The following is a 12,289-nucleotide window of genomic DNA, read 5'->3' as shown; positions in this document are numbered from 1 at the left end:
GCGCGCTCATTGCGCCGGGGCGCGCCAGAGCGGCCACGACACCATTTCGCTGACGGCCATTTCGGCCGACGGCGTCATGGCCGCGGGGACGTCGACCAATGGTGCCTCGTTCAAGGTCCCCGGTCGCGTGGGCGACGGGCCCATTGTCGGGTCGGGGTCGTACGTGGACAATGACGTCGGGGCCTGCGGCGCCACGGGCGACGGCGACATTATGATGCGGTTTTTGCCGTGCTACCAGGCTGTCGAGAGCATGCGCAACGGCATGGCGCCAACAGAGGCGGCCGAGGATGCTGTGCGCAGGATGGTGCGCAAGTACCCGGCTGTGGCCAGCGGCATTGTCGTCGTTGACAAGGACGGGAACCATGGCGCCGCAGCATCGGGCTGGGGCGGCACGTTTACATATGCTTATCGTGGGGGCAGCATGAACGCTACCGTTGTTGTTGAGGTGCCGAATCTGTGTGTTGGTCGGCTCATGTCGCAGCCTTGATGGTGTTGGGACTGTGATGTTGCTCATGTGTTATGAATGAGAAGAACGCTCATGAATCAACTTGGTTCAGATCCGCTGTGAGACGTGAATTGGAAATTTGAACTTCGCAGACGTTTGACCCTTTGACAGGAGTATCTGCCCATCATCGTGGGGTTGCAGCCATTTCTGCGTGTACTAGCGATCAGGGTGAAGGGCACTGTCTGAGGACTCGTGAAGCTGTTCTGTCCAAATCCAGCAGAACAACACGTTCCACCAGACATTCATGTTTTGCACAAGCCTTGGAGTGACCAAGTGCTTTGTGCCGATCATGTACGTACGGTCACTCGCGATTCGGTGAATAGTGAGAATCCTGGCTGCGTCGTGCGGCAAGCTCTTCGGCCTCGTAAATGATGTAGATGATTTGAAAGCTCAAATAATGTTGAGGCACAGCATATCAAACGCTTGAAATGACAGCTTCATTCGCAGGCTATTCGACCGGCTGTCCCCATCATTCGAGCAACACACGGCCCAGCAAGTTCCCCAGACAACATCACCCTACACTCCAGATCAACACCGCTCAAACACGCGATACAGTCCCTTTAGATCCGCGACCTCCAGCACGCCGCCTTTCATCAGTGGCTTCGTTGCCACCAAGCGTGCTTTAAATGCGGGAAAGAAAATATGCTCAACCGCCCACCGAATGTTCTTGCGCCTCGTGGTCACCTCTGCATTCTCGCTGCTGTCTGCACGCCCTTTGCGCGGGGGCAGCTTCTCCGGCACGTAGAATGACGCGAGCTCCTTGAGAAACGTCTCGAAACACGCCGTCTCGCTCGTCCAATCGACATACGGGCCCAGCCGGAGCAGGAACCGCGGCAGCTTCACCAGCGGCGGCGTGTATCCCTTGATGAGCAGCGGCATCGTCCTGAGCTCGCCCGTCGGTGTGATCTCGAGCGAGAAGTACTCGAGCAGCATCTCTCGGCGCTCAATCAATTGCTCTGCCACGCGTCTGACGACATGTTCCACCTCGAAATCTTCTTCGGGTGATTGGACCTCTGCCTTCTCCTGACGTGCGGCGATCCGCAGCAGCTCCTTGAGGTCTAGCGGCGGACTGAAGCGTATGGAGCCAAAGTTGCCAAAGTCGGTCAGGCCAATCTGGTAGCAGTACTCAAAGCATGCGAAGCCGTAATCGATCAGATACAGCTTGACCCCGCCTTGAACGGCCGCCAGCCTCCGCTGTTCATCAACAATTCCGACAAACGTGTGACCGGCAAACACCTCGGTCAAGTCGTGATGCATGTCGTCTCGGACGGCAGCTCGAAGCTCCTTGATGCTGCTGAGACGGCAAACCGTAGACTCCTTGTCCACTGTCGCGTACTGGATGTTCTCGGGCGCAGCGAGGACATCGTCGTCTCCCGCTGCCGTGTTGTTTTCGTCCTGGTCAGTTGCCGGTACTGCAGTGAACATGCTTGTAATCTTGCGGAGGGATGTGTCGGTTCGCACGAGATTCTTAGAATTCCTACGCGGCCGACTGGATCCCGATGTCGCCGCCAATGGAGGACCGCCATCACCGTCTTGGACTGCTGATTTTGACGCCGCATCGGTCCACTGTGCGCCCGGCAGCAAGGTCTGGGTCATGAAGGTTCGGCTGGTGTCTACGTCCGCTAGCTTGGTACGAATCTGCTCACACACTACCTGAATGATTTCGTCTTCGTTCAAAAAGTGCACCTCGCGTTTCGTGGGGTGAACGTTGACGTCGACACGAGCCGGGTCAATCTCCAGGCTCAGGTAGATGAAGGGGCGACCATTCTTGGGAAGGAAAGTGGCATATACCTGCTCAATGGCCTTTCTGATGGTCGTCGACTCCACACAGCGATGGTTGATGAAGAGCAGGAACGTCGTCTTTTTGATGTGATAGTTGGCATTCGTCACCAGGCCGTCGGCCTTGAAAGCCCAGCGATCGTCGGACGTTGCGAATTCAATCAGCTCGTTTCCCACACTGGAACCATAGATCTGACGCACGCGATCAGTCGTCGAGGCGCTTGCCTGCACGGAGACGCTCGTGCCCGACTCGCCCTGCTTCTTGCAAGAAAAGGCGACGCCCTGGCAGTGTATGGCGTAGCGGCCGACCATGTCGATGATCTTGTTGTACTCCTCAGACGGTGAGCGGAAGGCACGCCGTCGTGTCGGTATGTTGAAAAAGAGGTCCTCCACACTGATCTGCGTCCCGTCGCGGCCGGCTACCTTCTTAGGCTCAGCCGACTGGCCCGGTTTCGCCGGCACGAGGTTGCCATCGAGGAAATGAGCGCGCCAGGCGACGGCTGAATCTTTCGTCTTGGTGGTGACAGACAAGTGGGCAATGTGGCTGATGCTGGCGAGGGCTTCGCCCCGAAAGCCGTAGGTCGCGATGGACGTGAGGTCCTCGAAGGACGTAATCTTGGATGTGGTGTGGCGCTCGCAGAGAATGGGCAGATCATCTTTCTAGGTTCCGTTAGTGAGGCGGACATGGAGGATGCGGTGAGAATGTACCTGGATGCCGCTGCCATTGTCTGTGATCTGCAACAACTTGAGACCCCCTTCCTTGACAAGCACCTCGAGTGACGTGGACCCTGCGTCTACGGCGTTCTCGATGAGCTCCTTGAGGGCGTGGACAGGGGCGACGATGATCTCGCCAGCAGCAATCTTGTTGACCACCTTGGGTGAGAGAGCCTGTGGTTGTGCACGTTAGAGATGACACGTCGACTGGGGCGTTCATCGCAGACTTGCTCTGATCCGCCGAGGGGCCCGCGTCTCGTCAGGTTCGTCCTGGGCCTTCCTTTTGGCGCCACTGCCAACATCAACATCCATTGGTTCAGCCATGTTGGGGCTTCGATGACTCGGATGGTGGGCGAGTGATCTAGCTGGAGCGAGGCAAGCGAGTGCGGACTTCACGACACCACCCCGACGCAGAGTCCGCCCGGTTCAATAAGGGGGGGTGGTGTCTAGGGCGAATTGGGGCGGGCTATTGATTGGCCGTGGGTTGGCGATGCAGCTTTCAGTAAGGTCTGGAGGAGACGGAGATGCATTCAGTTCGTGCTGTGTCAGATTTCACAAATCCGTGCGCGATGATGATGGCCCTCGATCTAGATGGCGACACAGAGCAGAAGGTGTTGAGATACAGTGCGAGTCGCCAGTTGCCAAATGCGGGGCGCGAACTGGGGGAGGAGCCATCGCGCGTCGTCACGTGGACAGGCTCGTCCCATGTGTTCACCGCGACATGGCCAGAGGGGGCAAACTCATTGGACAATCGCTCCCAGCTGGAACAATTCCGTGTCGGCATCGCCTATTTGCTTCACCCTATTTGCTTCACCCTCTTTGCTTCACAAAACCCTCATCCTGTCGCAAATCCACTTTGGCCGTGGAATTCAGCCTTGAAACCCGTGTGGGCTGCATCGTACCAAGGCTACCAATCTCCTTCAATCGTGTAGTGGCTTGAAGGCCTCGCCATATATCATGACGAGCACTTCGACCGCCCCAAGGATGTCAACATCGTTTCGAGAGCAAGCCGAGTCTGCCACGCTCATTTCACCTCCGACCTGCCACGTACTTGCATAGGCGAAGGGAGGCCACGTCGCCTGGGCGGCCCCTATTATCAACAGCTACGTTGTCCTGTTCGTCCATGCAAGCCAGCCTTGTAAAAGCAGTTGGGTAATGACATCGCGGCATGGTACATGGTACATTGCAGATAGAGGCTGCTGACGTTCGCGAACGATCCCACGTTTCAGGCTGAAAAACACTTCTGGAAACCGGCCCCAAGCTGGCGGTTGTCAGCCTTATGCTTATGACACCTGCCACCCACTTCTGTATCACGACCACGCCGTGGGGGCCGCGCCGGCCCCCCTCGTGTGTGCATGTACCTGCTTTTCTACAACTACCCTCCACGTATGTGCGTGATCAGGCTCGATCATGGCAGGATCATCTACTGGCAGGATCATCTACTGGGAAGCCCTTCTGGACAATATGCTGGTGTTTGTTACGGCCATGTCCGAATGCGACACTAACATGCATGATATGACGTTGGCGCAACCACCGATTTGGATCCTAAGCGACCAAAAGACACCAGCCCGTCAGACACGTGTGGCGGAGGCATCCCGCGCCAAACACCGGTTTCACTGCATCCCGTTTTCACTGCATCAAGGCCAGAGGGGGGCACCTCGTCGAGTTTGCCCAGCCTTGTGGAAGCCATCTCGCGAGTGCTGAGGCCCATTGGACCCCAAAGCCTCGTCTTAATATGGCTCCTGCGCCCCCAGAGGTCTGACACGCAGGCAAAGCCTGGGCGCTTTCAGCCGCGGTGCCCAAATTTTCGACTGGCATGCGTCCTGTTCATCGGTCACTGAGTACAGTCGCGATCGGTGCACAAGGTGTCGCTACTCATACCCATACCAGCTCTGCCCTTGATCAGCTACCTATATAGCTTGGCCGCCATGGCACGAGCGGATGTGTTATTTATCGCCATGATATTTTCTCCATCGCCTGCAGATCTAGCATTCCAGAATCAATACATCGCAGAAAACCTCGTGCTCTCAGCCAGCTTGACCGCAATGTGTCAGGACCCATCCGAAAATGGGCGGAGCAGCAACACGGATGCTGCCTCGACGCGGGCCCGGAACGGAAGTCCCGAGTAAGCGCTCTCTCTTCTTTTCTCCCTGGCACTACCCCCACAACCCCTCAACTCAACCTGACTTTATACAAGGCGCCGTCCCTCCAACCCTGACTCCCAAGCTTCCTTCACCTACCAGGGCGTGGGCCGCTACAACGACGACCGCCGCCGCGACCTCGGCGGGAGTCTTCGTCTCATGACTGAGGGATCTGACCCCAACGGCTCTCGTCACTCGACATCCGTGGAGAAGTCGAACATTTGGTTTCATGACTTGACCCTCACTTGGTCGCCCAACAACCATCAGTACTCCAATGGCAAGCGTAGCCGTGACAAGATGGAGCGCGACCTCGATGAGCAGCTGGAGCGTGCCAGGGTTGATGGTATACGAAGCGCTCGAAGCATGACTCAAGAGACCTACAGCAGACTCGATGAGACTCGAGGACCCATCGGCGTCAGGTACCAGCACCAATGACAACAACAGCAGCGACCAGGCCCGCCGCCGCCGCCACGCTGATGGTGCCCCTCACCGTTCGGGTCGTCACAGGAGCTACGGTGACAGGCACTAGCTATACTCGTAGCTATCCAACCAGCTCTGAGATGACAACTCCGCCGCGGAAATCGGCATGCCCTTGGCCTGCTGCTCGCACCAATGGTCTGCTAGATGACGCGGGAACACGAGGAGCGACTCATCTCGTCGCACCACGTTGACCTGCACCCACGTTCGATACCAAGATCGACTGGCCACGACAGAGTCTTGGTAACCCTCGGCAAGGGCGACGGCGTTTTCACATGGTATTTTCTTCATCCTGTCCGTTTTACGCGCATGTTTCTAGAGTAACAGGCCCCGAAAGGTCTCCACACATGCGACCTTGTCATCTCCCCAGACGAAGAAACAAGGCCCGGCCAAGTCACGCCTACGGACGGACTCTGCTGGGCTTCACTGGCTTCTCTGCCGGGCTTCGTCTGTTCTTACCCCCGGACTTCTGCAACGAGTTCGTCCTCGTGTACACTATTCCATCGCGGAACGTCCCCTCCCGAGCACTTGATGGGAATCTGGCACAGCCTGGACATGAATCGATACCCAGGCGGTGTCCTCAAAGATTGTGTACCACCAACACCGGTGCACACATTTCCTTTGGCGGTTTATTTTTGCTTTTCTGACCCTCGTTTCTTTGGACTGTCAATCGGAACTCTATCCTTTTCATGTATCTCCAGATATGTAGCACAGGAATTATTCTATCAATCCCAACCTAAGGACCACTCTCAGCGCGGTGACGGTGAAGCGCGAAGCCTTACGTGTCTCACCCACGATGCAGACACCCAAGGTCAACGGCACAGCTGCGCCTAGCAGCTGGAACGGGGAGAATTGCGATCCGTGCAGATCACGGGCTGACTGATTGTTTCACGGCGTGCTCTTCAATGCGCCAGCCAGCCAGCCAGCCAGCAGCCAGCCAGCCATCCACCCTTGACCAGCTCAACAGCCGAACAAACGAAAAGTGGCAACCCTAAACGACGGGCACCTTTGTCATAAGAATGCCATTGTTGCACCGCCAGAACAAAACAGGGCCACGAGCGATAACCTGACTCCAACTTGAACTGGGGGAAAGGGGGACTCCAACTGCATGGGCAGCCAAGCATTGCAACCCCCGCCACCTGGTCAGCGCTCGCTCATCTCCCAAAACAGAAACACAAGCAAAAAAGACCCGGCCCACCAACACAACCCACTGACCACTGGGGGGCGGCGGAATAAAGCAATAAAAAAAAGAATAAAAAAAAAAACCTCCTCCCGTCCATCAGCCATTGGCCACCTTCTCTCCGAACAGAGACACAAACGGCAGCGCGAGAACCATTGGAAAGCCAAGCCTCCCCCCCCCCTTTGCCCCCTTGTGGAGGGGTATGCCCACTCTCGGAGATTTACCATGTAAACCACCCGCGAGCAACCCTCCTACCCCCCCTGTCTTAACCCTTTTCTGCCGCCCCCAGACTTTCCACTCCCATCACACCCCCCTTTTTCCTCGCTTCTTCTGCCTGCCCTTCCCCTCTCTTCCTTTTTGTCTCTGCTGCCCGACCCCTTCTCCAACCCCGTCACCGACAGCCCGTCCCCGCTGTCGGGGGCAGCAGACCACGCGGTTCTGCAGTCTGACGCTCGCAGGCTGACAGGCAGGCAAGCTGGTAAGCTGGCAAGCACGTTGGCTGGGGATGTACTGTACCATGTACGCACGCATGCGCATGTGTGAGACATGATGCCACCCGTCGGATGTCAAGAAGAGCCAAAAGGTCCGGCTCGCGTGGGCTTACAACACGGAGCAGAAAGACCCAGCTCAGATGGTGGGGGAGGGCGGACTCCCGCTCACGTATTACTCCTTGCATGCCCGGCTCGCACTTCTCTCGTCTTCTCTTCTCTCGTCATCTCCTCTCTCGTCTCTCCTCGTCGTCCACCCATTGCAGGCGCACATACAAACATCTTCAACCCTCAGCACCAACAGACAGTCCACAGACAGTCTACCCATCTCGATCGCCGTCGGTCGTTGGCCCCCTCCAATCTTCCTCAGCATCATACCATCCATCCAACCCCATCGGGCCCTTGCCTCCTGGAACCAAGCTGTCAAATATAACCCCCCCAGCTCCCAAACGAAAAGAGGAAACGAGAGAGAACCCACATCAATAATGTCCCCCCCCCGGACAGCGCCCCTTCTGTTCTAGGGCCATCCGTTTCGCAAACAAATCTCGCCACAGGGAAACGGGGGAAACGCCCCCTGGACCAATGACAGCCCCGCGTCCGCCATGCCAGACCCCGGACACCCGTCCTCGATAGCTCGACCGTGCTATTCAATACTACATATATAACACCCTCCCCCCCCTCCCCCTTCCGGACAGCATCCACGCGAGATGAGCGCGGCGCACGAAAAGACAACGACCACGCCGGCGCGGCGGTGACGCTGACGGTGAGCGTTGGCGCTCCGACCCTCCCTGGTCCCCCCTTCCCCCCTCGCCTCTCCCCCCCCTTCCATTTCTCTGGCGGCGGCGAAATCCCTTAGGTCGCTGTCTGTTATAGCCCACCCTCACCGTATGCGCCCAGTTGCCATTCGCCGAGAGAGGGAGAGAGAGAGAGATAGCCTTCAGGCACCTCGTTTCCTCCTCTCACTAGTCCGTCTGTGTGCCGCCCAAGGGGGCGCGCGAGGCGGAGCGGCGGGGCGCTTAAAGGGCCTTATTATGGACCTCCCCCCTTCCGTTGACTTCTGTTTACTTGTCTGCCTGGCATTCTTACCAAGGGTCCTATTTCTCTCATTATATATGGCCATCCTGGGTCTCTCTTCACCTTGTTCATTCCTCTTTCACGTCCCTCCCCGAGCCGCCTCGACATGCCATCGCCGTCTCCGTGTCAGCGTCATCCACCCGCATCTTGGGTCCCTACCCCTCGCGTCCGAGGAGACGAATCCTGACCGGGAACCGCCATCAGAACCGCGTTTCGGTCTAGTTGCATCACACAACACTGTCATGCACTCTTTTCGCGTCAAAGGCCATCTGTTCGCCTGATGCCATATAGTCTTCCATTGAGCGCGTTATCAATTTCCAGGTCAACATGAGGAAATAGCCAAACCAACCCAAGTTCTATTTCCAACCAAAGCGGTATCCTACACCTACATCGACCTCGATGCATGCCTCCCACCTCCATGTAACCATCAGCCGGCAGAGAAGAACGAGGAAACCAAAGCGACATGGGACATGAAAATAATAGAGGGGAACGCCGAAAATGATGCCACAGTACCCGAGAAGGTGCGCTGCCGAGGCCGGCAGCAGAGTTAAAAGAGGGGTAGGAAGGTAAGTGAACAAGACAAAGTTTTTGTACAAGTGGTATCTCTTGGCGACACTTGGTCGCAGCAAAAATGGGCTTCGAAGGTCAAGCAAGGTTCGTTACAAGTACACGAGGCACGCCCGCCATCGTGGGTTCAAAGGGTTGTGCATCGGTCGGTCACGGAAACTGCAAGAAAAAATCACAGATCTCGACGGCTCGCTCAGAGGAGCATCACTGAGGGCGTCGAGGCTGCTCTGGCTTGTCAATCAGGCCTCCAATGTCAACGCGGCCGGATCGGTCCTCTCTCTTGGGCGGTGGCTTAGACTGCTGGGGAACCTGCTGTGGCGAAGAGCGGATTGGTGGCAGTTGATATGACGAATGCTGCGGTGGTGGCCTGTGGCTTGGAGGCAATTCGCTGCGAGGAATCTGACTCGATGAGGGACCAGCAGCATAGTCAGGCCGGGTTGGGGACGCCGCATACGAAGGCATGCCGGAACCAATACCAGGGCTGAAACCTGGACTCAGACCAGGACTCAGGCCTGGCATCAGTTGTGGTGGTGGGTGTCCCGTGGAAGGACGCGAAACCGAGGAACCCTCCCCAAATCTCGGTCTGTTCGGGTCGAATGGTGCAGTCATCTGTGAATGCTGGCTGTACGTATTCGAGTGCTGAGGGTGATGGTATGGTTGATGGGTTGGGTACCCGTAATGCACCTCCCTCGCATGAGGCGAAGTCGTGGCATATGGATCGCCTGGCGGGAGCACCAGCATCAAGGCGATGAAATAGGTCGAGTCCCGTTTGGCTGAGCCGAAACGGACAAGAAACGATCTCAGCTGGCCGCCCGGTGCAGCAAACGCCAGCATGTCTCTTCTATCCATCTGGATGCGCGCCAACTCTTCGGCGTCGAAGCGGAGAGTCTCAAATACGCGCTCTTCCTCCTGCTTTCCAAAAATCGGCGGCAGATACATGGGGTCTTTTCGACTACGTTCCTCCTGAAGGACGAGCTGGTGGCCCTGCACTTTGGTCCGTTCTGAAGGCGTCACGAGGTCGAATAAAGCCCGTCCCCGAATATTGGAGATGCCAATGGCATCCATGAAGGTTGGTGACGCCTTCACAACCTCCATGTCAAGGTTGAGGAAAGCCACTGGCTCAGCGGCCGAGGACGGGATGGCCAACGGCGGCGGGTACATGTTGGCTTCGCTCGCCGAAGCTCGCTCAAGGTATCTGGGCGCGATGGGCTCGCTTTGTTGAGATTTTAGAATGCGGTATGAGTTGACACGCCAGAGTGGATCATCGTACCCTGAAACCGGTCCGCCAGATGAGTACAGACTCAACGGCCTCCTAATCGCAGCATCTTGGGGATGCGGGTACGTCGAGGGAGCGTAGCGGCCTTCCCTGTCGTCTCGAAGGCGCGGTCGTCCACGTTTTTTGTGCTGGACGTCGATGCACGCGTCCTCCTTGCCATTGCTGAGGCATCTCGAACACGGTCGTCGGGCTATGAAAAAAAACAGGCAAACGTCAGCAAGTGGTACATCGGCAGGAAGCTGCGGTTGACGATGGTTCAATCTGCCAGATGAAAACAAAAAAAGTGTTGATCAGCCAAGTGGCTGGCAAAGCTGCCTCTACCAAACCGTTTCAAGCCTTGATGCGTATTATCATTGCTGTTCACTTGAACTCGGAAAGGCAAGATTGTGCGGCTCGAAAGTCGTGACTGAGACGTAGGCTGGAGGTCCTCCCGACTGCAGGCCGGAGACCTTTCCGTGTCCCAACGGAGAAGTCCCGGCACTCGGCTCCTTCCACGCTAGCTCACGATTGGCGACTGGTCCCGAATATGGGGTTAGAGCCCAACGGTGACAAAGCGCAAGTGCTCTGACGTGCCGTCCCAGACCGCCGGGCCGAAGTGCCGCGTGGTCGGTCCTGGAGCCGGATTTCGCTAGCCGATCTTTACCTCAAGAAACCTGCTGACTGGCTAAGTTGCCGAGGTGATCAAAGCGTCGCGATCGAACTATTGGGATCCTGCAGGTGTCTCCCCTCTGCTGTCGTCATCCCTAAAAAGCCCGCCTAGAGGCATTGTCTTCAAATTGCTGTACCTCCTGCAGCGGCCACGTTCGATTCTGTAGTGCACCTGTTGCGTGCTCATCGCTCAAGACCCAGGGCTGTCAGACCTGAGACCAGCCGGTTGTTGAGATGATGTCAACCAACTCGGCCGCCACAGCGCCACATGCACCAAGGTCACAGCGCCGCGCCGCTGCAGGTCGGATGCCGCTCCGTTCATGCAGAGGTAGAAGGAGGGGGGGCCAAGTGCTGGATCAATATAATAACAGTTAAGAAAATCGCTTATCGGTACGTACCGTCACATCTGAAGATGGTGTGTTAGCGTCATGGATGCCCAAGGAGCATGTAAGGGGCGACATACCGGAGATGAGCTTTCTTGCACGGTACACATGCTGAAGCAACATGGCCCTTCGTCTTGCGTTGAGACTTGGGCGAGGCGAATGGCTGAGTGTCCTCTGGCGCCTGTGACGTCGGACCAGCGTAGGTTTGCGTGGACGGCGGCTGGGGTGGTGGTGGCAACGGTCCTGGCATTGTCATATATGGTGCCGGCATGTGATGCACATGCTGTGCAGACATTGATGGGTATGGCGCCGAGGTCGGGGCAGGCTCCTCTGATCGATGGTAGGAAGAAAGCGTCATTCTGTCTGGTGGTTCAGACTGGTAGGACCGGACCTGGGGTGGAGGTATCAATGGCGACGGGCCCTGGATGCCGCTGTGAGGTCCCAATGTTGAACTTGGCCGATAAGCATCTTGTGAGCTGGCGTTCAAATAGCTCCCATGCAGTTGGCTCCGGTCCCCAGCCTCGTGAGTTGCGTTGGGCGGGAGAGAAGGAGACCCTGACATGGGCGGAGAGGGGTATGCCCTAGAGCGAGCAGCAGTGCCAGGCTCTGCTCGTTGCTTGGCCCAAGTCAGGTCTAAAGCGAAAGGCGCCAGATCGGATACGCCCCGGCGTTGGCCGAGAGGAAGTGAGAACGGTTCGTGATATCTCTTTTCGTCTTGCATGGATAACCTTAAAGCCGTCCAGCGAGATGGGTGGGCTGACAGCTCCCAGGTCTCCTCGCAGACAGCGCAGTGACGGGGCTCCTTCGCTGACACGATGAGTCGATCCCGCGCAAAGAAAGGACGACCGAGGTCCTAGTACGCGCTCGTGTTCGCGGTCAGAGTGCTTGGTGCAAAGGTTGTCGGCCAGATTTCGTCGAAGTCGCGAAGTCGTTGATACTCTCAAAGTCGTCTTAGGAGGCTGATGGAATAGATTCCCGAGCGCCGGCTGACTGGACGAACAAGCCGAAGAAGAGCGGGTTTCAGACAAGTCGAAGCGATAAGCGAGTCGTGGGGTTC

The 12,289-nt window shown here is 57.1% G+C and overlaps 4 protein-coding genes across 4 annotated transcripts; 2 read left to right on the top strand and 2 right to left on the bottom strand.

Annotated features, from left to right (window-relative positions):
- Positions 1-76: 76 nt before the first annotated feature.
- VDAG_10265 (N(4)-(beta-N-acetylglucosaminyl)-L-asparaginase) lies at positions 77-568 on the top strand (the record flags this gene model as incomplete). Its single annotated transcript, XM_009659882.1, has 2 exons — positions 77-456; positions 529-568. 2 exons carry the CDS (start codon positions 77-79, stop codon positions 566-568), a joined length of 420 nt encoding a protein of 139 aa, XP_009658177.1.
- Positions 569-1,033: 465 nt separating this feature from the next.
- On the bottom strand, positions 1,034-3,322 carry VDAG_10264 (DNA mismatch repair protein hexB; the record flags this gene model as incomplete). Its single annotated transcript, XM_009659881.1, has 3 exons — positions 1,034-2,944; positions 2,993-3,172; positions 3,299-3,322. The coding sequence occupies 3 exons, from the start codon at positions 3,320-3,322 to the stop codon at positions 1,034-1,036; spliced, it is 2,115 nt and encodes a 704-aa protein (XP_009658176.1).
- Positions 3,323-5,043: 1,721 nt separating this feature from the next.
- VDAG_10263 (uncharacterized protein) lies at positions 5,044-5,810 on the top strand (the record flags this gene model as incomplete). The annotated part of the gene is made up of 3 exons (XM_009659880.1): positions 5,044-5,123; positions 5,196-5,558; positions 5,693-5,810. 3 exons carry the CDS (start codon positions 5,044-5,046, stop codon positions 5,808-5,810), a joined length of 561 nt encoding a protein of 186 aa, XP_009658175.1.
- A 3,319-nt stretch (positions 5,811-9,129) lies between these two features.
- Positions 9,130-11,590, bottom strand: VDAG_10262 (uncharacterized protein; the record flags this gene model as incomplete). Its single annotated transcript, XM_009659879.1, has 3 exons — positions 9,130-10,391; positions 11,248-11,255; positions 11,313-11,590. The coding sequence occupies 3 exons, from the start codon at positions 11,588-11,590 to the stop codon at positions 9,130-9,132; spliced, it is 1,548 nt and encodes a 515-aa protein (XP_009658174.1).
- Positions 11,591-12,289: the final 699 nt, after the last annotated feature.

This window comes from Verticillium dahliae, genomic scaffold (genome assembly GCF_000150675.1).
Source record: "Verticillium dahliae VdLs.17 supercont1.34 genomic scaffold, whole genome shotgun sequence".
NCBI lineage: Eukaryota > Fungi > Ascomycota > Sordariomycetes > Glomerellales > Plectosphaerellaceae > Verticillium > Verticillium dahliae.
The sequence above is the reverse complement of the archived record's forward strand: the minus strand, read 5'-3'. Positions and strand labels throughout refer to the sequence as shown.